This window comes from Scyliorhinus canicula, chromosome 1 (assembly GCF_902713615.1).
Source record: "Scyliorhinus canicula chromosome 1, sScyCan1.1, whole genome shotgun sequence".
Classification (NCBI taxonomy): domain Eukaryota; kingdom Metazoa; phylum Chordata; class Chondrichthyes; order Carcharhiniformes; family Scyliorhinidae; genus Scyliorhinus; species Scyliorhinus canicula.
Genome location: NC_052146.1, coordinates 306,400,084 through 306,424,795, shown reverse-complemented (window position 1 = coordinate 306,424,795; position 24,712 = coordinate 306,400,084). Strand labels below are relative to the sequence as shown.

At 52.3% G+C, this 24,712-nt stretch overlaps 1 protein-coding gene across 2 annotated transcripts in view; it reads left to right on the top strand.

Annotated features, from left to right (window-relative positions):
- Nucleotides 1-921: 921 nt before the first annotated feature.
- LOC119976516 (zinc finger protein PLAG1-like) overlaps nt 922-24,712 on the top strand; it is a 37,713-nt gene continuing 13,922 nt past the window's right edge. Inside the window, exons 1-6 of one of the 2 annotated variants that reach the window (XM_038817063.1) lie at nt 922-958; nt 9,736-9,891; nt 12,789-12,901; nt 18,925-19,074; nt 19,282-19,398; nt 21,696-22,126. In XM_038817063.1, the coding sequence (XP_038672991.1) occupies nt 940-958; nt 9,736-9,891; nt 12,789-12,901; nt 18,925-19,074; nt 19,282-19,398; nt 21,696-22,126 (986 nt within the window). In that variant the 5' untranslated portion in view covers nt 922-939. Of the gene's footprint in view, nt 959-1,634; nt 1,878-9,735; nt 9,892-12,788; nt 12,902-18,924; nt 19,075-19,281; nt 19,399-21,695; nt 22,127-24,712 lie in introns of those variants that run through there. The other variant, XM_038817073.1, reaches the window with a different exon arrangement.

Sequence of the window (24,712 nt, the reverse complement as noted above, 5' to 3'; positions counted from 1 at the left end):
TCTCTGAGATTTGATTTTGCAGCCAGAACTCCCTGTCAGAATGACACAAATTGTCTCTATGTAATGCATTTGCCAATAAAAGGTAAAGTGACCGTAGTCCCAGATGACCATAGGCTGCTTTCCCCTTTGAGGGGGAGAGCTGACTGGTGGTGGTTTAACTCGAGGATCACCACACCTCAGGCGAGGGCAAGGTTGAGAAGGCGGAGCCTCCATGAATAACCTCAGCCGGTACGGGAATTTGCCAATAACTGGGAAAGTGGCTCCATGTTCTCCGAGATACTAATACATCTGTTTAATTCAAAAGAAAGAATTTACATTTATATCGAGCCTTACACAACCGCAGGATATCCCAGCATGCTTTGCACACAATGAAGTGTTTCGAAAATACAGTCACTGATGTAATGGATGTAATGCAGCAACTAGTTGGAACAGCAAGATCCCACACACAACCAATGGTCCGAAACTCTGGGATTCACCCCAAACCACTCCACCTAAACCTCTCCACCTCTGCGCTGATCTTCCCTCCATTCAGAGGCTCCTTGAAACCTATCTCCTTTGGCCAGGTGTTTGATCACCCATTATATTTCCTGACGTGTTAAAACTTGCCCGATAACTCTCCTGTGAAGCGTGTCGGGACCGTTTACTCCATTAAAGGTGCAGTAAAAATACAAGTTATTGGTTCTGTTATTGTTGCATGGATATGGGAGCTTAGGAAATTTCCCAATATTCCCATCTGTCCAATGCACAGACCTTTGCGTTAATCCATCGACCTCTGTACTCCAACCAAGACCAGGCTTGCCAAAGATTGAAGGAACGGTGTAAGTGAATCAGGTGATGAGGAATTGGGCAAGGAATATTTGGGGAGGCGTAACGATTGTTGCTGCGTGTTTTACTAAACTATTCATTCCTCCGCAGGTCTACCCCTCAAACTCCTTGAACATGCCCACAGATCAGCTCTGTAAGTTTGGTTTTCCCTTGCTCTTAAACCGAGTGGCAGAATGTTTATTTCATGTTCAGTTCGAGTTCATTTTACCTCCTCGTTTTTTTTTTGTTAACACCTTATTTCATGACCAGTAATGACCATCCCCAACCCCCAGGTACACCAATTCTCTGAGTGGGGGAGTGGTGGCAAGTGATTGAAGTGGTGGGGATCTAGAAATAACCTGGTCCCCTGCAGCCTGCTCATTGCGTTGCACAAATTAACTTTGATGGGATGATTCGCACACCGCTGTGGGGAATTGGGCCGAGCAGGAGTCTCGAGTTTGTGTTTCATTCATTCTTGGGGACAAGGGCTTTGCTGGCAAGGTATTGCCCATCCCGAGTCGTAGTTGGAGACGTGGAGGCGAGGAGTGAGGGGGAGAAGGAGGTTTTGGGGGAGAATTCGGAGGAGAAAAAGCTGGAGGAGACTTGACAGGGTAGACGTTGAAGGGCAGAGGCTGAAGACTATTGACGGGAAGAGGCTGAAGAGGATGGAGGGGAATGTTGGGTGGAGGTTGGATGGGGGGAGGTGGTTGAAGGGAAAGAGGTTGAAGGGACGAAGGCTGAGGGGCAGGAGTGGAGGGGGAGGGAACATTGGACGGGAAGAGGAGGAGGAGGGGAGGCCTTATGGATCCTGGAAATGGAAAGGTTGAAATCGCACAGGTATAGGAGGGATGAATGACCTGCTGTCATGAACAAGTTAAATTGAGAGAAAAGGAAGTCCATTGGGCCCATCACCACTCTGGTTGCTAGAATCACAGGGATTGGCTTCACATGCAAGTCTCTGAATGTTTACCTGCTTAGTCGCAGTATTATAATGTGTCCTTTTTACAGTTCCTACCTGATGTAGGATATTCCAAGGGGATTGGAATACAAAAGCAGGAAGCATGATCAAAGAGGTAGGTTTTAAAGAGTGTCTAGCCTGTTGAGCATTCCAGATTATCGCTCCACTGGAGAAGATCGTGCCTGCAGTTGCAATGTCAAGCTCTGCAATTCGCTTCCTACATCTCCCCAGCACTCTACCGTTCTCTATTCCTTTCAGGGGCATCTTAAAACCTACGGGCTGCATTCTCTGTTTTTTAAAAGCATATTTATTAAGGTATTTGAAACTTTTTATAATAATAACAATAACAATGACATAAACATGGTTTAATAAACAATTCCACCCCCATCCCAATCTTCACACACCCCAACCATAACACAACAATCCCCCCCCCCACCCAACCATTGACCCTCTTAAGGCGAACTTTATTTTCTCAAGACTGAGAAACCCAGCCATGTCACTAACCCAAGTCTCTACACTTCGAATCCCTCCACATTAAAAAAACAATTGCTTATTGTCACGAGTAGGCTTCAATGAAGTTACTGTGAAAAGCCCTTAGTTGCCACGTTCCGGCGCCTGTTCGGGAGGCTGGTACGGGAATCGAACCGTGCTGCTGGCCTGCCTTGGTCTGCTTTAAAAGCCAGCGATTTAGCCCAGTGTGCTAAATCAGCCCCCTTCTCCAGGCTACCAGTGAGGCAAAGGCCAAGACGTCGGCCTCTTTCGCCCCCCGAACTCCCGGCTCTTCCGACACTCCAAAGATTGCCACCTCCGGACTCGGAACTACCCGTGTTTTTAGTACCGTGGACATTGCCCCAGCGAAACCCTGCCAAAACCCTCCAAGCTTCGGGCATGCCCAAAACATGTGGACATGGTTTGCTGGGCTACCCGCACACCTCGCACACCTGTACTCTACCCCGAAAAACTTGCTCGTCCTAGCCACCGTCATGTCTGCCCGGTGGACTACCTTAAATTGTATCAGGCTAAGCCTGGCACATGATGAGGAGGTATTAACCCTGCTTAGGGCATCCACCCATAGCCCCGCCTCTATCTCTCCCCCTAACTCGTCCCCCCACTTGCCCTTAAGCTCCTCAACCGGAGTTTGCTCTGCCTCCGAAAGCTCCTGGTAATTATCCGATACAATCCCCTCTCCCACCCAGGTATTGGAGACTGCGCATTTCCTAACCATGGCTATATTAGCCATCCAGTATTAATTGCAGAAGTTCGGCAGCGCCAACCCACCCTCCCCCCTGACTGCGCTCCAGCAACACTTTCTTCACCCCCAGGGTTTTACCCGCCCACACAAAGCCTGAAATAACCTTATTCACCCGCTTGGAAAAGGCCCTCGGGATGAAGATGAGGAGGCACTGAAAGCCAAACAGATATCGAGGGAGGACCGTCAGTTTCACGGTCTGTACCCTCCCCGCCAGTGATAGCAGCAGCATGTCCCATCTCTTAAAGTCCCCTTCCATTTGTTCTACCAGCCGGGATAGGTTTAACTTGTGCAGTGCCTCCCATTCCCGGGCCACCTGGATTCCCAAATACCGAAAGCTCTTCCCTACCATTCTAAGCGGCCTCTCTCCCAGTCTCTTCTCCTGCCCTCTTGCCTCGATCGCAAACATCTTGCTTTTCCCCATGTTCAATTTATACCCCGAAAACCTATCAGATTCCCCCAGGATTCGCATTACTTCCCCCACCCCCTCCAGTGGGTCTGAAATATACAAGAGCAGGTCATCTGCGTAGAGCGAGACCCGGAGCTCCACCCGCCCACCCCCCGGAACCAGCCCTTTCCAGTTCCGAGAGGCTCTTAACGCCATGGCCGATAGTTATACGGCCAGAGCAAACAGTATCGGGGAGAGGGGGCACCCTTCCCTCGTCCCTCAGTATAGTTTAAAATACCCCGACCTCAGCCGGTTCGTACACACACTCGCTACTGGTGTCTGATAGAGACACCTAGGTGCTGATAGAGGCACCTAGTCAATGAAGCCCTCACCAAACCCAAACCTTCCCAGCACCTCCCACAGTAATTCCACTCCACCCGATCAAAAGCCTTCTCCGCATCCATCGCCACCACCACCTCCGCCTCCTCTCCTTCTGAGGGCATCATAATAACATTTAAAAGCCTTGAGTTGCCTGCCCTTTACAAATCCCGTCTGGTCACCCTGGGACACAGTCCTCTATCCTTGTGGCCAGTATCTTAGCCAGCAGTTTGGCCTCCACATTCAGTGGAGAAATTGGCCTGTATGATCCGCATTGCTCCGGATCCTTCTCCCGTTTCAGGATCAATGAAATTGAGGCCTGTGACATTGTTGGGGCGAGGACTCCCTTCTCTCTTGCTTCATTAAATGTCCTCACCAACAGTGGGCTCAATATCTTTGGAAACATCTTATAGATTTCCACCAGGGAGCCGTCAGGCCCCGGGGCCTTGCCTGACTGCATGCCCTCCAGCCCCTTGATTATTTCCTCAATTGGGGCTCCCAGCCCTTCGACCCGATCCTCAACTACCCTCGGCAACCTCAACTGAGCCAGAAACTGCCTCATCCCCTCCACCCCAGCCGGGGGCTCCGACTCATATAATTTTCTATAGAAGTCCTTAAACACCTCATTCACCCCCACTGAGTCCAGGACAGTATACCTGCCTCTATTCTTTACTTTGCCTATCTCCCTGGCCACCTCCCTTTTCCTGAGCTGGTGCGGCAACATTTTCCCCGTACTCATAGATCGCCCCCCTTGCCTTCCTCAACTGTTCCACCGCTTTCCCTGTGGTTAACAACCCAAACTCCGCCTGTAACCTCCGCCGCTCCCTCAATAGCCCCGCGTACGGTGCCTCTGAGTGTCTTCTGTCCACCTGGATCTCCTCCACTAACCTATCCCTCTCAGCCCGTTCCACCTTTTCTCTGTGGACCCGTATGGAGATTAATTCCACTCTGACCACTGCCTTCAAAGCTTCCCAAACTGTTGCTGCAGAGGCCTCCCTTGTATCATTTGTTTCCAGGTGGACTTGTTAACCTGCCCACAGATCACTTTGTCCGCTAGCAACCCCACATCCAGTCTCGACAGTGGGCGTTGCCCTCTCTCCACACTAACCCGTAGATCCACACAGTGCTGGACATGATCCGACTCTGCGATTGCCGAGTACTCAGTATCCACCTCCCCTGGTATTAGCGCCCTGCTCAAAACAAAGACGTCGATGCGAGAGTATACCTTGTGGACATGTGAGAAAAAGGAAAACTCCTTCGCCCTTGGCCGTCCAAACCTCCATGGGTCTACTCCCCCCACCTGTTCCATAAACCCCTTCAATTCCTTTGCCACAGCCGGCCTCCTCCCTGTCCTGGATTTTGACCGGTCCAATTCCGGATCAATGACTGTATTAAAATCTCCTCCCATGATCAGGTTATGTGACTCTAAATCTGGGATCTGACCTAACACCCGAATCATAAATTCCACATCGTCCCAATTCGGAGCATATATGTTCACGAGTACCACCCGCACCCCCTCCAGCTTCCCACTCACCATTATGTACCTACCCCCCTTGTCTGTCACGATTCCCCCCTCCTCGAATGCCACTCGTTTGTTGATCAAGATTGCTACCCCCCCTGGTCTTTGTGTCCAGCCCTGAGTGAAACACTTGGCTGACCCACCCCTTTCTGAATCTCGTCTGGTCTGTAACCTTTAGGTGTGTCTCTTGTACCATTGCCACATCCGCCTTCAGCCCCCTCAAATGCGCCAACACGCGAGCCCTCTTGACCGGCCCATTCAGCCCTCTGACGTTCCATGTAATCAGCCTGGTCAAGGGGTTTCACACCCCGCCTCCCCCCCCGCCCCCCTGCCGACTATCCATCGCCCTTTTTAGGCCAGCCACTAGCTTGCGCCCTCCGCCTCCTCTAGCCCCTCCCTTGGGAATTCGCCGTTCCTGACCTCCACTAGTAACAGTTCCTCCCCTCTCAGAAAAGCAGCTCCTTCCCCCTCCCCCCCGCCAAGCAACAGCACTAGAAACCCAGCCCCCCCAAGTCAAGCTCCAGCTTAACACCTGTTCACCCCCCACTGTGCTTCTGTGAGTCAGCTGACCCATGCTGACTTGATAGCGCCCGCCCATGGCACCAAGCAGTCTGTCTCCCCATTGTTCTCTCCCCTCTCCCCCCACTTGGACAAACATATTAAAAGCATCACCTTCCCCAGTAAACAAACATCAGAAAAAACAGTGAAGAAACAGCGGGCGCAATTCTCACGAAAATTCGGAGAATAGCGGGCGGCGTAAATTTTTACGGACACGCTGGTCCGACGCCCTCCCGCTATTCCCCCCCCCCCCCACGGCCGCCCCCCGAGGGAGGTGGCGCAGTCAGTGGCTGATACGGCACAGTCGCTGCGTGATGTGGTGTAACCCAGACAGAGATGGTCCACTCCCTGTGCTCCATGACCGTGAGGCAAGCAGACCCTGGTCGAGACCGGAGCGGCCACCAGGACTGGCAGTGCCAGGTGGCAGGGTTGCCTCAGCGGATAGCTGAGCACCCTCCCCCTTTCCCTTGGAATAGCCCAGGGGCCATTGGGCACCCCAAGGGAGGAGGTGGTGATGGTGCCCTTGCCGGTGACCCCGGTACGGGAGGTGACAGAGCACCGCAGCACCTCGTACCCACTGCCGCCCCCCCCCCCCCCCCCCCGTCCTGGTGCATCTGGTGGGCAGCAGGCAAACAGGGAGCCAGGGATCATCTGGGACACCTGAGGAGCAGCCGTGCCCATCCATGCTCTGTCGCCCCGGAAGACGGGCACCATGGGGACCCAGGTCACAGGGCAGAATCACAGCGGGCCGCCTCCACTCCTGATGTACTCTCCAGGGATCCACCTCGATATAGCGTAAGGTGAGCACGTTAGACACCAGTTCAGTTGGCACGGGTGAAGGGCACAGTTTAGTTACGGGGTATAGATTTGTGTACATTAAACACCTGTTCCCACTGTTACACCGGCCTCGATGCTCTGTCAGATGCGTGTGTGAGGTGGGCTGGTCTGGCCAGAGTGGCGGTGTGGGGAATGTGCTTGGGGGGGGGGGGGACTGAGAAGACATTATGGGTGGGCTGGTCTCCCCACCTTGCCCCCCCCTACCGTCCCCACCACCGTCACCCCAGGGATTCGATGGCACCGTGTGATGGAATGGCCAACTCGCATACAGGGTTCACCCAGGTGGACGGTGGAAGGTGCTACCGTGGGCAGGAGTCAGACGTTGTCAATGTGGAGCACCAGAGACCATCGCAGAGCGGGTTGTCGTCACCCTCCATCCCATGGACCAGACCCGGTCTTACTGCCAACCCAGTGCCCCCCAGCTCATATTGTGGCAGGTATGTATCACAGAGGGGTTGCAGGTAGGGAGGTGGCCCATGGTGTGGGGGGTGACATGTGGTGTCTGTGCCCCTGACCATTTTCCACACCCCCCCTCCCTTGAGTTGGTAAACTGGGAGACGATCAGAGTGTCTCGTGCGTGTGCCCCTGGCGCACACGTCGTGTGGCCTCCTGTGCCTCCCTGGACCCCATGTCCTGGCCACACTCACCCTCCCCCACATCCTCCTCGTCTGACAATGCCTGGCATTCCTCCTCCTCCTCCAGCACGTCGCCCCTCTGCTGTGCGATGTTGTGGAGGATGCAGCAGGCCCCCACAATGCTGAGACCCTCTCAGCCTCGTACTGGAGGACCCCTCCAGAGCGGTCCAGGCACCTGAGCCGCATCCTCAGAAAGCCGACGCACTGCTCGATCCTTCTCCTGGTCACTGTATGGGCACCGTTGTAGCGGGTCCCCACATCGGTCTGTGGCCTCCGGATGGGCAGTATCAGCCACGACCGCAGTGGGTAACTCCTGTCACACAGAGACAACCCCTCAACAGGGGGGAGGGGGCATCTCAAACATGTCAGGAATCGTCGCGTGTGCCAGGGTGCAGGCGTCGTGCACACTGCCCAGGTATGGGGCACAGACATGCATGTTGTGCAGCTGATGGTCATACATCAACTGCACGTTCATCGAGTGGAACCCCTTTCAGTTTGTGTAGAGCGGCCTGTCATCAGCAGGGGCTCGTAGGGGGACAGCATCCCGTCGATCACCCTGGACCTGGGGCATCCCATCATGTTGGTGAACCCCACTGCCTGAGCATCCTAGCGGGTTTGGTCCACATTGAAATGGATCCGCCTGAGCATATCGGGCCTCCGTGAGAACGCGGATGCACCTGTGCACCGAGATCTGTGAGATCCCGGACAGGTCCCCACACGGCGACTGGAAGGACCCCGTGGGTTAAATGTTGAGGGCGGCCATCACTTTTACGACCACTGGGAGCGGGTGTCCTCCCCCATTCCCCCACGGTGACAGGTGAGCCATGATCTGGCAGCACGGTAGCATAGTGGTTAGCACTGTGGCTTCACAGCGCCAGGGTCCCAGGTTCGATTCCCCGCTGGGTCACTGACTATGCAGAGTCTGCACGTTCTCTCCGTGTCTGCGTGGGTTTCCTCCGGGTGCCCCGGTTTCCTCCCACAAGTCCAAAGATGTGCAGGTTAGGTGGATTGGCCATGATAAATTGCCCCTTAGTAATCAAAACGTTTAGGAAGGGTTATTGGGTTACAGGGATAGGGTGGAAGTGAGGGGTTAAGTGAGCCGGTGCAGACTCGATAGGCCGAATGGCCTCCTTCTGCACTGTATGTTCTATATGTCCACTGTCTCCCTGCTCAGCCGGAGTCTTTGACGGCATGCCCGGTCCGGCAGGCCCTCGAATGACAGGCGTTGCTGGTACATATGAGGCCTCATGTTGCATCTCCTCCTCAGCCTGCTGGGCGGCCGGCTCTCCATCCTGGGCGGCTGCCTCCTGTTCCTCTGCTGCCCGCTCCGCTGCTGCAGCTTCCTCCTCCTCCTCGGGCAGCTCCAGCTCGTACAGCCGCAGGGCATCCCCCAGGGCTGCGGCGACCAGCAGGGAGGCCACCATTGCTGATTAAATTCCAATAACCATTGTCTGCAGGGGGTGAAATGCTGACATGTTAGCATGGTGCATACCCACTGTGTCCAGCCAGGTCCACTGGGCGACATGGTGGTCCCAGTTTGCACTGCGGGCTCTGCCCCCACATGCCACCCCCATCTCCGCACCCTTGGCCCTGTCGGTGCCTGGCACTGTGGGGGCCTCTGACCCTGGCGCCCATCCCTGATAACAGCTGTACCATTGGCTGGCGCTGCCCTTGCCGGGGTAGGCTCTGCAGCCCCCACCCCTGGAGGGGCTACAGTGGGCATTGCCCCCGGTGGGCGGCCTGATGACCCACCGGCAGGTTGTGGGTGGTTGTGTGGTGTGGGGGGGACGGGGGGGGGACTGAGATGTGTGGGTTGGGGAATCCTTTCGGCCAGTGTCGCTCTGCAGAACCAGAGGCCAAGGTGGGTGGTCAGTGGCAATGGCGGTCCGTGTCTGGGCACCACCTCAGTCCCGTCAGGGGTCACCCCGGCCACTCAGCCTGTTCCCCTGTTACCCCGCCCCCTGGCAGGACTCCCCCACCCCAGCCAAGTATCCGGCCCTGCAGCCCACGGTGGCGTCTCCCCGTGTCTTACCCCCTCTCTCTCCATCGGAGGCGGAGAATCGCGGAGGCCCCGGAGAATACCGGGTCGTGCCCGCTAATGACATGCTGTACGTGTGTTCCGAATACATTGGCACTGTTGTCTAGGTGACAGAGAATCACGATTTGGTGTCAAATCAGCGCCCGCTGCGGTTTTGGCGTTGGAACCGATTCTCCGCCCAATCACGTTTCCCGATGTTGGCGTACCGAGAATCCCGCCGAACACCTTTGGCTAAGTTTTTGACCATTTATCCTGCTATCTGTTTATATCACTGAGTATCCAATTCTGTTTGATTTGCTTCCTGTGAAATGCTTTGGTACATGTTTACTACGTTAAAGTGGCTATGTGAATGCACGTTGTTGTTGTTGTAGGGTGTGCGGACTGTGGAAAGTGCCTGCCTGGGGAGTGCAGGATACATGGACCATTGATCAAGGTGAAAGACAGAACCATTCCCAGCCGTGCCCGGTTAACACTGCCACACTACCTTGCGCTCCGAGTGTTGGAGATGCCAGCTGCCTGCAAACAGGGTGAGTACTCCGTGTAGTGATTGGGCCACAAGAATCTCCTGTTTGAAAGGTGTCACTTACAGATTAAGGTGAATGAATAGAAACCAAGGAACAAAAATTGGACACAACTGCACCCAGTGTAAAAAACAACAGAAACGGTGAGGAATGGGTACAGAGGCAAATTAGTTCCGAAACATCCTCCAGGTTACCATCAACTAGAAAGTTAACTGAATCCGCCACATAAATATTGTGGCCTCGAGAACAAGTCAGAGACTGAGAATTCTGCGGCGAGTAACTCACCTCCTGACCCCCCCCCCCCCCCCCCCCCAAAGCCTGCCCACCATCTACAAGGCACAAGTCAGGAGTGTAATGGAATACTCGCCACTTGCCTGGATGAGTGCAGCTCCAACACCACCTCCAAGCCACACACAATCCTGGCTTGGATATATATCGGCCGTTCCTTCACTGTCAAATTCCATGGACTTCCTCCCTAACAGCACCATGGTGTACCTACACCACAAGTATTGCAGTGGTTCAAGAAGGCAGCTCACCGCCACCTTCTGAAGGACAAATGGGGCTGGGTGACACCCATATTCGACAAACAAATGAAAAGAAGGATGGAGGAAGCACAATGCAGAATATTGAGAGGAGGAAGAATGGGAAGTGTGAGGGGGGGGAATGTTGAGAGAGAGATAATAGATCCCAATTTGAAGATGCAAAGAGATAGCCATGATTTTGTGTGGATATACCTACTGAGAAACTCAGAGGAGGGAGTGGGTTTGAGGGGTGGCAATGGAGATGCAGATGTATTGCAGACTGTTGAATATAGAGGTATTAGTGTGGATAGTACACTCGATGGAGGAGAGGCAGTAGGTCACAGGCTAGTTTACAGAGACTTTTAGGCAGTCCCTACCAACCGAGAACCACTAGCCAATAGGAGAGCAGTTGAGTAATGTGATATGAGATGGACCGATGCATGCAGCTGTCAGAGCGCACATAGTCCTGGAACACATTCCTGAGCACACTTGTACACTTTAATTCCACATTGTTATTCAATCACTGACTGATCATCCATTGTTTAAACTTGTAGTGAGACTTAGTTCGGCCACATTGAGCACAGTTTAGGTCTCCACATTGTAAAAGGTTGATTGAAAAGGCTGCACCCTGTTTTACTCTGAGTAAAGGCAGCAGCCAAGAGCAGAGATGCTTATCAAACAGTTATTAAAGACCTTTCCCCCTGGGTTTTGAAAGCAAATACAGACACTGTAAGGAAACACCAGGCAAGTTCCCATCTCCAAACCAGTAACAACAAACTCACATTGTGCCCACCAACATTCGTCCCACAACTCCCCAGAAAGCAGGAGGCCACCAAAGGATGTGGTGGCTCATTGTCCCGGGCACCAATTCACTGGTTTAACTCACTCACGGTCTCAGTCTGGGCCTCGTTTGGTAACAGCCTTGGGCGGGATTCTCCGACCCCCCGGCCGGGTCGGAGAATCGCCGGGGGCCGGCGTCAGTCCCGCCCCCGGGTCCTGGGGGGCGTGGGCCGATCTGGCCCCGGGGGATGCCCCCACGGTGGCCTGGCCCGCGATCGGGGCCCACCGATCGGCGGGCGGGCCTGTGCCGTGGGGGCGCTCTTTTCCTTCCGCCTTCGCCATAGTCTTCACGATGGCAGAGGCGGAAGTGACCCCCTCCCCTGCGCAGGGATGACGTCAGCAGCCGCTGACGCTCCGGCGCATGCGCGGTCTTACGCTGGCCGGCGAAGTCCTTTCGGCCCCGGCTGGCGTGGCGCCAAAGGCCGTTCACGCCGGCCGGCGGGGCGCCAACCACTCCGGCGTGGGCCTAGCCCCTCAATGCGAGGGCTTGGCCCCTAAAGGTGCGGAGACCTCTGCACCTTTGGGGCGGCCCGACGCCGGAGTGGTTCACGCCACTCCAGCACGCCAGGACCCCCCACCCCGCCGGGTAGGGGAGAATCCCACCCCTTGTCCTTGTCCTGAACTGCTACCCTACATGATTCATTTAGTCCCCCGCCCGCAGCTTTGATTGGCTTACGCACCACAAGCTGACAACCTCCTTACTGTTGGGTCAGTGCGGATGACAGCCATGTCTGGCTGTCCCCATCCTCTCTCTGCCATCAGGTTAGGTTTCATGGCAGCCACTCCATGGTGGAATGTTGCCGGCACCGTCATTGGGTTTCTCTGCGTGTGTGGACAAGTGTGCGTACGCAGATGGATACTCAGTGTCGACAGGAGACACTATGTATAGGGATACTTGAGAAGGTTTACCAGAATGATACCAGGTTTGAGAAGCTGAACAGGCTGAACCTCCTGATCTGACAGATCTTTAATAGAATCATAGAATTTACAGTGCAGAAGGAGGCCATTCGGCCCATCGAGTCTGCACCGGCCCTTGGAAAGAGCACCCTACCTAAGCCCATACCTCCACCCCCATCCCCCTAAACCCACCTAACCATTTGAGACACAAGGGAAAATTCAGCACAGTCAATCCACCTAACAGCACATCTTTGGACTGTGGGAGGAAACCGGAGCACCCGAAGGAAACCCACGCAGACACGGAGAGAACGTGCAGACTCCGCACAGACAGTCACCCGAGAGCGGAATTGAACCTGAGACCCTGGAGCTGTGAGCTAACTGTGCTAACCACTGTGCTGCCGTGCTGCCCCTTATGAAAGGATTTAAAAGGATGGCAATGTTATTTGCACTTGTGGAGCTGCAGAAGTCCAGATGGAGAGAGATGCAGGAGAAAGGATTAGTGGTGATGCTGATAGGGGCACAGGAAGTAGGGTGGAAAGAGACGTGTGTGGAGTAGGAACCCTGACAGGGAGCAGTTGGGCTGAAGTGGCTGTTTCTGTGCTGTAAAGTCGATGTAATCCTCTGTCATTTGTTGCCCTCTTACAGTCCTCGGAGTATTTGCCAAGAAGGCGATTCAGAAGCGGACACAGTTTGGACCGTACGTGGGCCAGCTTTCAACCAGGCTGAACAACACTGATGACAGCAGGCTTGTGTTGCAGGTAATGGATTGAGGAGGACAAGTCGTTTAGCCTCCCTCGCAATGAGGTTGAGGGAACGTAATAGGAGCAGGAGTCGGCCACATTAACCCTTAAAGATGTTCAGGAAGATCATGGCTCTCTGACACTCTCCCCTGTTAACTGAGTGCTTAAAAATCTAGCGATTTCAACCGTGGATAGGTTCAGCAACTGAGCACCCCCCCCCACCCCCCCCGCCCCGCGGGGTAGGGAATTGCCCACAGTCCTCGGAGCGGGGATATCCCACCTCACTGGTAAAGGGTTAATTAAGATTCTGACCCCAGGCAGGGGAAGCAGCTTCTGAGTGTCAACCGTGTCAAAGCGCCCCCAGAAATTTTTGAATCATCTCCTGTTCCTCTCGACTCCAGAACGTTTTATTCAATGGTGTGTCTGGGGAGTGGGGGGTCAGATCCCTAGAGTCTATTAAGAACCAGCGGGATCTACCTTGGGAGACCCTTATGTTCCCTCTGGATGAATCAGTTAGGATGCGATCGAATGACCTTCCCCACGCACCCCCCCCCCCCCCCCCCCCCCCCGTCTCCTCCTTTGGTTCAGGAACATGAATGTACCACCAGGCAGGATGGTGGAATCCCTTTCAGTGGGCATCTTTACAGAGCAATTGGACATTTACTTCAGAGTTACGAGGAAACAGCTGGGACTAAGTTGGACCAAGCGGCAGCACAGACATGATGGGTGAATGGCCTCATCTGTACTGTGAGATTCTTTCAGATGACACTGCATTCTCAAAAAGTGTACACATAATGGCTAAGGGAGTATTCCAGGTGTCCCCACCCTCCTCACATTCTGTACTGTTTTAGAGAGAGCTAAATTCATATTTTCCAGAACCTACAAATTTATGACAGTGTCATGTGAGAGTACCTTTAAGAAATGGGTGTTTAAGATATGTACCTTTAAGAAATGTCTGTTTATCAGTGATGTCAGAGTGTGGGTGGAGCTGGGCTGTCTCTCAGCATTTTGCTTTCATTTTAGGCTGTTTGCTGCAGGGTGTGTTTTAGTTTTGTATTCAGTGTTGGAGCGGAAGCCAGACAGAGCAGGTGTACTGCTGTTCTCTCTGCCATGAAAAGACTGTCTCTTGATCATTTGGTGAATTCAGAATTATAAATATTCTCAGTCGTGAATGTAAACCTGATGTGCTTCTGTTAAAAGATGTTTCTTTTGTCTTTTGGATGTTGTTTGGGAATTTATTAAGGATTACTTTGTGTTGTATTCTTTGGGGGTTGTATTTGAATTGATAGTTGCTAAGATGTTCACTGTATGTTTTAAAAAGGTTAACTTGAGTTCATAGAATAAACATTGTTTTGCTTTAAAAAATACTTTTCCATTTCTGCTGTACCACACCTGTATAGTGGGCCGTGTGCTCCCCATACTACAATCTATTCAAAGTTGTGGGTCAGGTGAACTCCATGATACACTTTGGGGTTCTCTGAACCCTGGCCCATAAGAACAGAAAGAAAAGCGGCAGAATTCCTTCACCCGAGGTTTTCTCCTTCTCTTCTTCTGCCGCCACTTTTATACTGTTGAACTTGCCACTGCAGCCAGGAGCATCCCAAAGCGCCCTTGAACAGTAGCACCAGTGTTAAGATACCATTGTTTAGTTCTGTTTATGCTGACAGTATGGTGGTGAATCTTCTTTCAGAACAGCTGTAGGTACACCCACAGTGCAGTTAGGGAAGGAGTTACAGGATTTTCAGCCAGTGACAGTGAAGGAACATAGAACATAGAACAGTACAGCACAGAAAAGGCCCTTCGGCCCTCGATGTTGTGCCGAGCATTGTCCAAAACCAAGATCAAGCTATCCCACTCCCTGTCATTCTGGTGTGCTCCATGTGCCTATCCAATAACCGCTTGAAAGTTCCTAAAGTGTCCGAATCCACTATCACAACAGGCAGTCCATTCCACACCCTAACCACTCTCTGAGTAAAGAACCTACCTCGGATATCCCTCCTATATCTCCCATCCTGAATCTTATAGTTATGCCCCCTTGTAACAGCTACATCCACCCGAGGAAATGGTCTCTGAACGTCCACTCTATCTATCCCCCTCATCATCTTATAAACCTCTATTAAGTCGCCTCTCATCCTCCTCCGCTCCAAAGAGAAAAGCCCTAGCTCCCTCAACCTTTCCTCATAAGACCTATCCTGCAAACCAGGCAGCATCCTGGTAAATCTCCTTTGCATCCTTTCCAATGCTTCCACATCCTTCCTATAATGAGGTGACCAGAACTGCACACAATATTCCAAATGTGATCTCACCAGGGTCATGTATAGTTGCAGCATAACCCCGCGGCTCTTAAACTCAAGCCCCCTGTTAATAAACACTAACACACTATAAGCCTTCTTCACGGCTCTATCCACTTGAGTGGCAACCTTCAGAGATCTGTGGACATGAACCCCAAGATCTCTCTGTTCCTCCACATTCTTCAGAACCCAGCCGTTCACCCTGTAATCCGCATTCAAATTTTTTCTACCAAAATGAATCACCTCGCACTTATCAGGGTTAAACGCCATCTGCCATTTTTCGACCCAGCTCTGCATCCTATCAATGTCTCTTTGCAGCCTACAACAGCCCTCCACCTCATCCACTACTCCACCAATCTTGGTGTCATCAGCAAATTTACTGACCCACCCTTCAGCCCCCTCCTCCAAGTCATTGATAAAAATCACAAATAGAAGAGGACCCAGCACTGATCCCTGTGGTACACCGCTGGTAACTGGTCTCCAGTCTGAAAATTTTCCATCCACCACCACCCTCTGTCTTCTATGTGATAGCCAGTTACTTATCCAATTGCCCAAATTTCGTTCTATCCCACACCTCCTTACTTTCTTCATGAGCCGACCATGGGAATCTTACCAAATGCCTTACTAAAATCCATGTGTACGACATCAACTGCTCTACCTTCATCGACACACTTAGTTACCTCATCAAAGAATTCAATCAGATTTGTGAGGCAAGACTTACCCTTCACGAATCTGTGTTGACTATCCCGGATTAAGCTGCATCTTTCCAAATGGTCATAAATCCTATCCTTCAGGACCTTTTCCATTAACTTACCAACCACCGAAGTAAGACTAACTGGCCTATAATTACCAGGGTCATTCCTATTCCCTTTCTTGAACCGAGGAACAACATTCGCCCCCCTCCAGTCCTCTGGCACTATCCCCGTGGACAGTAAGGACCCAAAGATCAAAGCCAAAGGCTCTGCAATCTCATCCCTTGCCTCCCAAATAATCCTTGGATATATCCTATCTGGCCCAGGGGACTTGTCGACCCTCAGGTTTTTCAAAATTGCTAATACATCCTTCCTCAGAACATCTACCTCCTCCAGCCTACCCGCCTGTATCACTCTCTCATCCTCAAAAACATGGCCCCTCTCCTTGGTGAACACTGAAGGAAAGTATTCATTCAACACCTCCTATTTCTTCTGACTCCATGCACAAGTTCCCACTACTGCCCTTGACCGGCCCTAACCTCACCCTGGTCATTCTTTTATTTCTCACATAAGAGTAAAAAGCCTTGGGGTTTTCCTTGATCCGACCCGCCAAGTACTTCTCATGCCCCCTCCTGAGCTCTCTTTTTAGCTCATTCCTTGCTACCTTGTAACCCTCAAGCGACCCAACTGAACCTTGTTTTCTCATCCTTACATACTCTTCCTTTTTCCTCTTGACAAGACATTCAACGTCTTTTGTGAACCATGGTTCCCTCACACGGCCATTTCCTCCCTGCCTGACATGGACATACCTATCAAGGACACGCAGTATTTGTTCCTTGAACAAGCTCCACTTTTCATTTGTGCCTTTCCCTGACAGTTTCTGTTCCCATCTCATGCTCCCTAATTCTTGCCTAATCGCATCATAATTACCCCTCCCCCAATTATAAACCTTGCCCTGCCGTATGGCCCAATCCCTTTCCATTGCAATAGTGAAAGACACCGAATTGTGGTCACTATCTCCAAAGTGCTCTCCCACAAACAAATCTAACACTTGGCCCGGTTCATTACCCAGTACCAAATCCAATGTGGCCCCTCCTCTTGTCGGCCTATCCACATATTGTGTCAGGAAACCCTCCTGCACACACTGTACAAAAACTGCCCCATCCGAACTATTCGACCTGTAGAGGTTCCAATCAATATTTGGAAAGTTAAAGTCACCCATGACAACTACCCTGAGACCTCCGCACCTCTAGAACATAGAACATAGAACATAGAACAGTACAGCACAGAACAGGCCCTTCGGCCCTCGATGTTGTGCCGAGCCATGATCACCCTACTTAAACCCACGTAACCCGTATACCCGTAACCCAACAATCCCCACATTAACCTTACACTACGGGCAATTTAGCATGGCCAATCCACCTAACCCGCACATCTTTGGACTGTGGGAGGAAACCGGAGCACCCGGAGGAAACCCACGCACACACGGGGAGGACGTGCAGACTCCACACAGACAGTGACCCAGCCGGGAATCGAACCTGGGACCCTGGAGCTGTGAAGCATTGATGCTAACCACCATGCTACCATAATCTGTTTTGCAATTTCTTCCTCCACATCTCTGTTACTATTTGGGGGCCTATAGAAAACTCCTAACAATGTGACCGCTCCTTTCCTATGTCTAACTTCGGCCCATATTACCTCAGTAGGCAGATCCCCTTCGAACTGTATTTCTGCAGATGTTAAACTATCCTTGATTAACAATGCTACTCCTCCACCTCTGTTACCACCTTCCCTCCTCTTAGGGATCCTTACAGTGATTGTTTTTTTTTTGGTTAGAGGAGGTAGGGAGGGAAACACTGAGGAAGTGTTTGGGGTTTAACTGTCGCTTGACAACATCTCCTCCACAAACAACCTTCAAGATACAGTGACCGCAATGCACTGATGCAAATTTTCCCCGCAACAGCCAATCAGCAGCTCCACCCTACTGCCCTCTGCTGGATCCAAACGGCCAGTATACTTGCAAGTCAGAGTGGTGAGTGGCTTGGAGGGAACTTGCAGTTGATGGTGTTCCCCTTACTGCCCTTGCCTTGTCCTTCCAGAGTGTAGAGGTCATGGGATTGGACGGTACTGTTGAAGGAGCTTTTGTGAGCTGCTGCAGTACATCTTGTAGATGGTCCACACGGCTGCCTGTGCAGAGGTGATGGAGGGAGTGAATATTTAAGATGGTAAATGGGGTACCAATAAAGCAGGGCTGCTTTGTCCTGGATGGTGTTAAGCTTCTTGAGTGTTGTTGGAACTGCACTCATCCAGGCAAGTGGAGAGTATTCCATCACACTCCTGACGAATGCCTTGCAGATTGTACATTTTCAGGTATCCTTCAGGCTGATGGCACAGTGGCGCAGTGGTTAGCACTGCTGCCTCACGGCACTGAGGACCCGGGTTCGATCCCGGTCCCGGGTCACTGTCCGTGTGGACTTTGCATATTATCCCCATGTTTGCGTGGGTCCCATCCCTCAAACCCAAAGGTGTAGGTGGATTGGCCACACTAAATTGCCCCTTTATTGGAAAAATATAATTGGGTCCTTTTAAGTTTATTAAAAAAAAGGTATCCTTCGGGCAATGTTATGTAACTGAGCATTGGCATCAATTGGCACAGGGCAGTAGGGCAAGGGCTTGCAGTACAAACCCCTGTTGGCACTAATGTGGTGCACCTGTGTATAAGGAGGTGCCAACAGTGTCTGTGTACTTCACACAGGAAACATGTATTTATACAAAGGGGGTGGAATTCTAGAACCAAAAACTGTTGAAGTTGAGGGTCAAATGAAAATTTCACAGTTAAGATTGATAGACTGTTATCGGGCAAGGATATTAGGGGAAATGGAACGACAGCCAATAATAAAGATAAAGACCGCCCATCTTCCAACTGAATTGTGCAACAGGCTGTATGGCCTCCTCCTGTTAGCTCCGGTGTTTCTGTGATTGGTGAGGGGGGCAGTGGTGTGCTTGAGGGAGCCCTGTTGTACACTTTGTTCCATTGGTACACTGTCTGTCTCCTCAGGTTTTAAAGGACGGGGTAAAATATTTCCTCAACTCTCCGGATGAAGAATCAGGTAACTGGATGATGTTTGTGCGGCCTGCGAGGAATCTGGAGGAGCAAACCCTCGTAGCGTACCAGCACCAGGGAGAAGTGTACTTCACAACGGTCAAGGTAGGCGCTGCAGACCTCAGCAGAACCTGGATCCAATGGAGGGGTCACAGTAAAGACAAGTGGCATCCACAGATCCAAGTGTCAGCCAATGGTGGGTGGTGTCACTCAGTGAGTTCTGCTGCAGAGGGGTGGGACATAGATGTGGTGAAGTCCCATCATGGGTAGGTGTTAACTATGTAAGTGCTAATGGAATGCTATCTTCTGCAGAGCATCCAACCACACATGGAGCTGAAAGTCTGGTATGCAGCAGATTACGCCAAGTTCATGGAAGCTCCTTCAGTGTTTATCAAGCAGGAGCCTGGGCTCTACCCATCTCCGGCTGCAGTAAGTCTCATTTTGTCACTGGGGGATGGCTTGTTTGATCACATTGCCTGATTTTCCAATAGCTCAGAGCTGGAGAACCTGGGCGCGATTCTCCCAGCCCCGCGCTGCGCCGGAGAATCACCGCAACCACGCCGCCCCGACACCGGCGCGCGATTCTCCGAGGTGCTGAGAATCGCCGCCATTTGCGCCGGCGCATTTGGCGCGGCGCCGGTCGCTTGCCGCTGTACGAGGCCGGGCCGCCAATTCTCCGGCCCGGATGGGCCGAGCGGAAAAAGCAGTCCGGCGGTGTTGTCCACACCTGGTGAAGGGGTGGGGGGGGGGCAACCTGTGGGTGGGGGGAGGGGTTCTCCGTCCCGGGGGGGGCTTCCGATGGGGTCTGGCCTGCGATCGGGGCCCACCAATCGGTGGGCCAGCCTCCCCCCCCCCCCAGGCCTACTTTGTTGCCCTTCCGGTCCCAGAACCCCCACGCCATGTTGCGTCGGGGCCGGCGCGTTCCGCGTGCGCGGTTTGGCGTGTTGCCACTGCGCATGCGCGGGTTGGCGCCGCCCCCAGTGCGTGAGGCTGGAGCGGTGTGAACTGTTCCAGCGCCGTGGTGGCCCCCTGTGGGGGCCAGAATCGCTACTGCCCGTGCCCGTTTAGCGGGGGACGGCGTTCACGATGGCGCGGACACTGTGTTCCGCGATCGGAGAATCACGCCCCCTGTCTCTTTGCCGAACAAAACGTAGAAAATCTCAAGTACTGTTCTTTGCCTGTGTCACGTCATCTGCCTGTTCAAGATTACATTACGTGGCTCGACATAAATGGTTAAAAGTCACTGTTCACTAATCAAATATTCAATAATTTCCCGTGTCCTGGACAACATTCCTCCCTCAATCTGTACCATCTCCTTGCTATCTCTGGGGCTTTGCTGTGGAGTAAATGGCCAGGTTTGATTGTCCATGTTTGAATAACTATAGTTGCTGCACTTAGAAATATTCCCGTACCAGCCTCCCCGAACAGGCGCCGGAATGTGGCGACTAGGGGCTTTTCACAGTAACTTCATTTGAAGCCGACTTGTGACAATAAGCGATTCTCATTTCATTTCATTTTCAATATTTTAATTAGCCTTGAGGAGCTTGGAGACTTTTCTTCGTTTTGTCGGCCACAAACGGGTCCGGAACGAGATGGCCAAAAGAAAACGAGGTGTATTGCAAAGCAGTTATATTTACGATATCCACCAGATTCCAGCCAGGTCTGGTCCGTGTGTTCCACGCCTGGCCAACTTTACTGAACTCAGCCATTATTGATCTTGGGCTCCCCACCCCCTCAGCGGGGGGGGGAGCTGTTATTTGGCGAGACTCGTGGGGAGACCGATTGCTCCAACCCCGTAGGTCTCGTGCGGGTTATGGCGCTGAGGGAACGGGACTCTACAACAATAGAGAGCATTTGACCTCAGTGAGTTGTGTTTGGGACGTAGAGCCGGCGCTGACACCGATCTAAGAGGGGGAAGCAAATAATGTTTCAGGAGTCCCTTCCATGCGTTTCTAAGGTTTCCCTCCTCCAAAGGGAAGGGAAGCCGTTAGAGAAAATCTCTTTCCAATGGCAGCAGGATCGATAACCAGAGGAAATGGATAAACAGGAAACATGGATACACAGGATAGACCAAAGGTGGGCAAACTTTTCCGTGCAAGGGCCACATTCAGAAATTCACAATTTTAAAGGGCCGCATAGTATATTAAGTAAAATAATTACTTCACCCGGTTATGATTCTGGGCGCCTCATATAGAACATAGAACAGTACAGCACAGAACAGGCCCTTCGGCCCTCGACGTTGTGCCGAGCAATGATCACCCTACTCAAGTCAACGTATCCACCCTATACCAGTAAGTAACCCAACATCCCCCCCATTAACCTTAAAAAAAATTAAAATTTTTTTTAAAAATAAAATTTGTTTAAAAAATTTTTTTTTAATGACTTGGTGGGCCGCATAAAGACCTTTGGCGGGCCGTAGTTTTCCCACCCCTGGGATAGACAGATCGGACAATTGGCAAAAGAATCAGATGAGGATGAGGAGAGGGTTTTGTCTCCACACTGAGTTATGATCAGACTGAAAGGGTGATGGAAGCAGATGTAACTTTCAAAGGGGAATCGGACAAATACTTGATGGAGAGAATACTGCAGGGCTCCAGGGAAAAGGAAGAGGGGTGAGACTATTTGATGGGATCTTTCAAAGAGTGGGTTGAGGTGCCATGACGTTCATTCTGTGCTGTCGATTCGCTGAACCGAAATTAAAGTGCAGTTGCTTCTTTCTCCTGCAGGGGGAGACAGCCAACCGGTGGAAGTGCTCCAGTTGCTGCAATGTCTTCAGCAACTTCAGTCTGCTGGAGTTCCACCCCTGCAGCCAGCCGGGCCAGGGGATGGTCCGAGGGAGAGTGCGCGGACTGGCCGCCACTGGGCGCCTGGGGACCGAGCACATTTCCACCTGCTTGAAGACAGACACCCCCGCCCCCGGGGGTCAGTTTGACCAGACGGCCAGCCTCAAGGTCCTGCGGCAAGACGATGAGGCGGTGGGCACAGGGAGGGGAGGGGAAGAGGCAGGGAAGACATTCCCCTGTCCACTGTGTGAGAAGATCTTCCTCACTGCAGACAGGCTGACCACACACTCCTACTCACACACTGGACAGCGTCCATACATCTGCTCACAGCGTGACTGCGCCAAAACGTTTATCTCCAAATATAAACTGATCAGGTAAAGGCTGATGCTCCGGAAATTCCTCTTCTAAATCCCTGCATCTCTTTACTTAGCTCTGTTTTTTAAAAATCTTTTTATTAACCTTTCAGAGTTTATAAAATACAAAAACAGAAACAACAGTAAAACAGTTGTTTGTTCTTTATATACGACCCGAGTAAGGGCAGAAGGTTTTATTTTTAGTCAGGGCATCATGATCGGTACAGGCTTGGAGGGCCGAAGGGCCTGTTCCTGTGCTGTACTTTTCTTTGTGCTTTATAATACAAACCAAGTTACCATTGCCCCCTCCCCAGTTGGAACAAGCCCCCCACCCCCGTCCCAGCAGCTACCAGTGACCAACTTGAAGTAGACGATATACCATCTCTGGTGGAACCCTTCAATTAGCCCCCTCACGGTGTATGTAACCTTCTCCAGGTGTAGAAACTCCATTACGTCACCTAGCCAAGCCGAGGCTCTGGGGAGAGTCCGCCCCCCCCCCCCCCCCCCCCCCCAAACCTCTGTGTCTGCGTGGATTTTCTACGGGTGCTCCGGTTTCCGCCCACAGTCCCAAAAGACGTGCAGGTCAGGTGGATTGGACATGCAAAGATTGCCCTCAGTGTCCAAAAAGGTTAATTGAGGGGATAGGGTGGAGGTGTGGGTTTGGGCAGGGTGCTCTTTCTAAGGGCCGGTGCAGGGCCGAATGGCCTCCTCCTGCATTGTAAATTCTATGATTCCATAACCGGCCTTCCAGGAATGGGGCACACAATCTCTCCAGCCGCTTCCCGGTCCACACTCCAAATGTGGCATCCAACCTTGCCAACTCAGACAGGCGGTTGGCACAAATTGGGGCCAACCTTGACACTGACCCCAGTTTAAAATGTTGACAGATTTGCCTCCGTATTTTAGTGGAGACAACCAGTGGGTTTGGCGAGTACTTTGCCGGAGTGAATGGAAGAGAAACCTTCACCAGTGCACCCAAACGGTACCCCCTGCACCATCCGGACTCCATCTGCACCCAGGTAGACCCCGGTCCACACACCACCCCAGCACCCTCTCTGTATTAGCCGCCCTGTAATAAAATATTAGGCTGGGCAAGGTGAGACCTCCTGACTGTCTATTCCTTCTGTATAACTACCCTCCGAATCCTCGGAGATTTCCCCGCCTATATGAAGGCCGATATTAACCGAATGTTTTATATATAGACAATAGGAGCAGGAGGAGGCCTTTTGGCCCTTCGAGCCTGCTCCACCATTCCTCACGATCATGGCTGATCATCCAACTCAATAGCCTAATCCTGCTTTCTCCCCATAGCCTTTGATCCCATTCTCCCCAAGTGCTACATCCAGTCGCCTCTTGAATATATTCAATGTTTTAGCGTCAACTACTTCCTGTGGTAATGAATTCCACAGGCTCACCACTCTCTGGGTGAAGAAATGTCTCCTCATCTCTGTCTGAAGGAAGACCGGAAGACACTGAAATAGATCAGAAATCTTGGCCAAATATTTGTCTTAATTGACTGAACTCCACCCGCCAGGGACAAAGGAAGATTGTCCCAGCTTTGTAGGTTAGATTTAATCTTATTCACCGAGCTGATACAGTTCAGTTTTCTGAGTCGGGCCCAATCTAGAGTAACCTGGGCCCCCAGATACTGGAAGCTGGACCTGGCCAAGTGAAAGTACCCCAAGACTGGCTCCATTCCCCCAGGACGCAGACTGGAAAGTACTCCCTCTTCTCCATAGAATTAGAATCTACAGTGCAGAAGGAGGCCATTCAGCCCATCGGGCCCACGCCGGCCCTTGGAAAGGGCACCCTACTTAAACCTACACCTCCACCCTCTCCCTGTAACCCAGTAACCCCACCTAACCTTTTTGGACACTAAGGGTAATTTAGCATGTCCAGTCCACCTAACCTGCACATCTTTGGACTGTGGGAGGAAACCGGAGCACCCGGAGGAAACCCACGCAGACATGGGGAGACCCGAGGCCAGAATTGAACTTGGGACCCTGGAGCTGTGAGTCAGCAGTGCTAACCACTGTGCCACCGTGCCGCATATTTAATTTGTATCTGGAAAAGGACCCAAAGATCTTCAGTATCCTCATTCTGTCCCCCATGGTGAGCACTGGGTCCTTCACTTATAACAAATGATCAACTGCAGACAGGGAACCCTGGGCGAAATTCTCCGTTCCCGCGAAAAATTGGCGCTTGCGTCAAGGCGGTGCGCCGAGAATGACGTGGCCGGCGCGCCTAAGTGATGTCAGCCGCGCAAGCGCAGTTGCCGTCTTCCCTCCGCTGCCCTGCAAGATTCGGATCCTGGCGGCTTGATCTTGCGGGGCGGCAGAGGGGAAAGAGTGCGTCCCTTTGAGACGCCGGCCCGACAATCGGTGGGCACCGATCGCGGGCCAGTCCCCTCCTGAGCACGCCCGTGGTGCTCACTCCCCTCTCCGCCCCCCACAAGCTTCAAACCAGCTTTTGGCGCCATGTTCACGACGGCAGTGACCAGGTGTGGTTGCCGCCGTCGTGAACCGGTCACGAACGGCAGGCCGCTCGGCCCATCCGGGTCGGAGAATCGCCGGTCACCGTGAAAAACGGCGAGCGGCGATTCTTCCG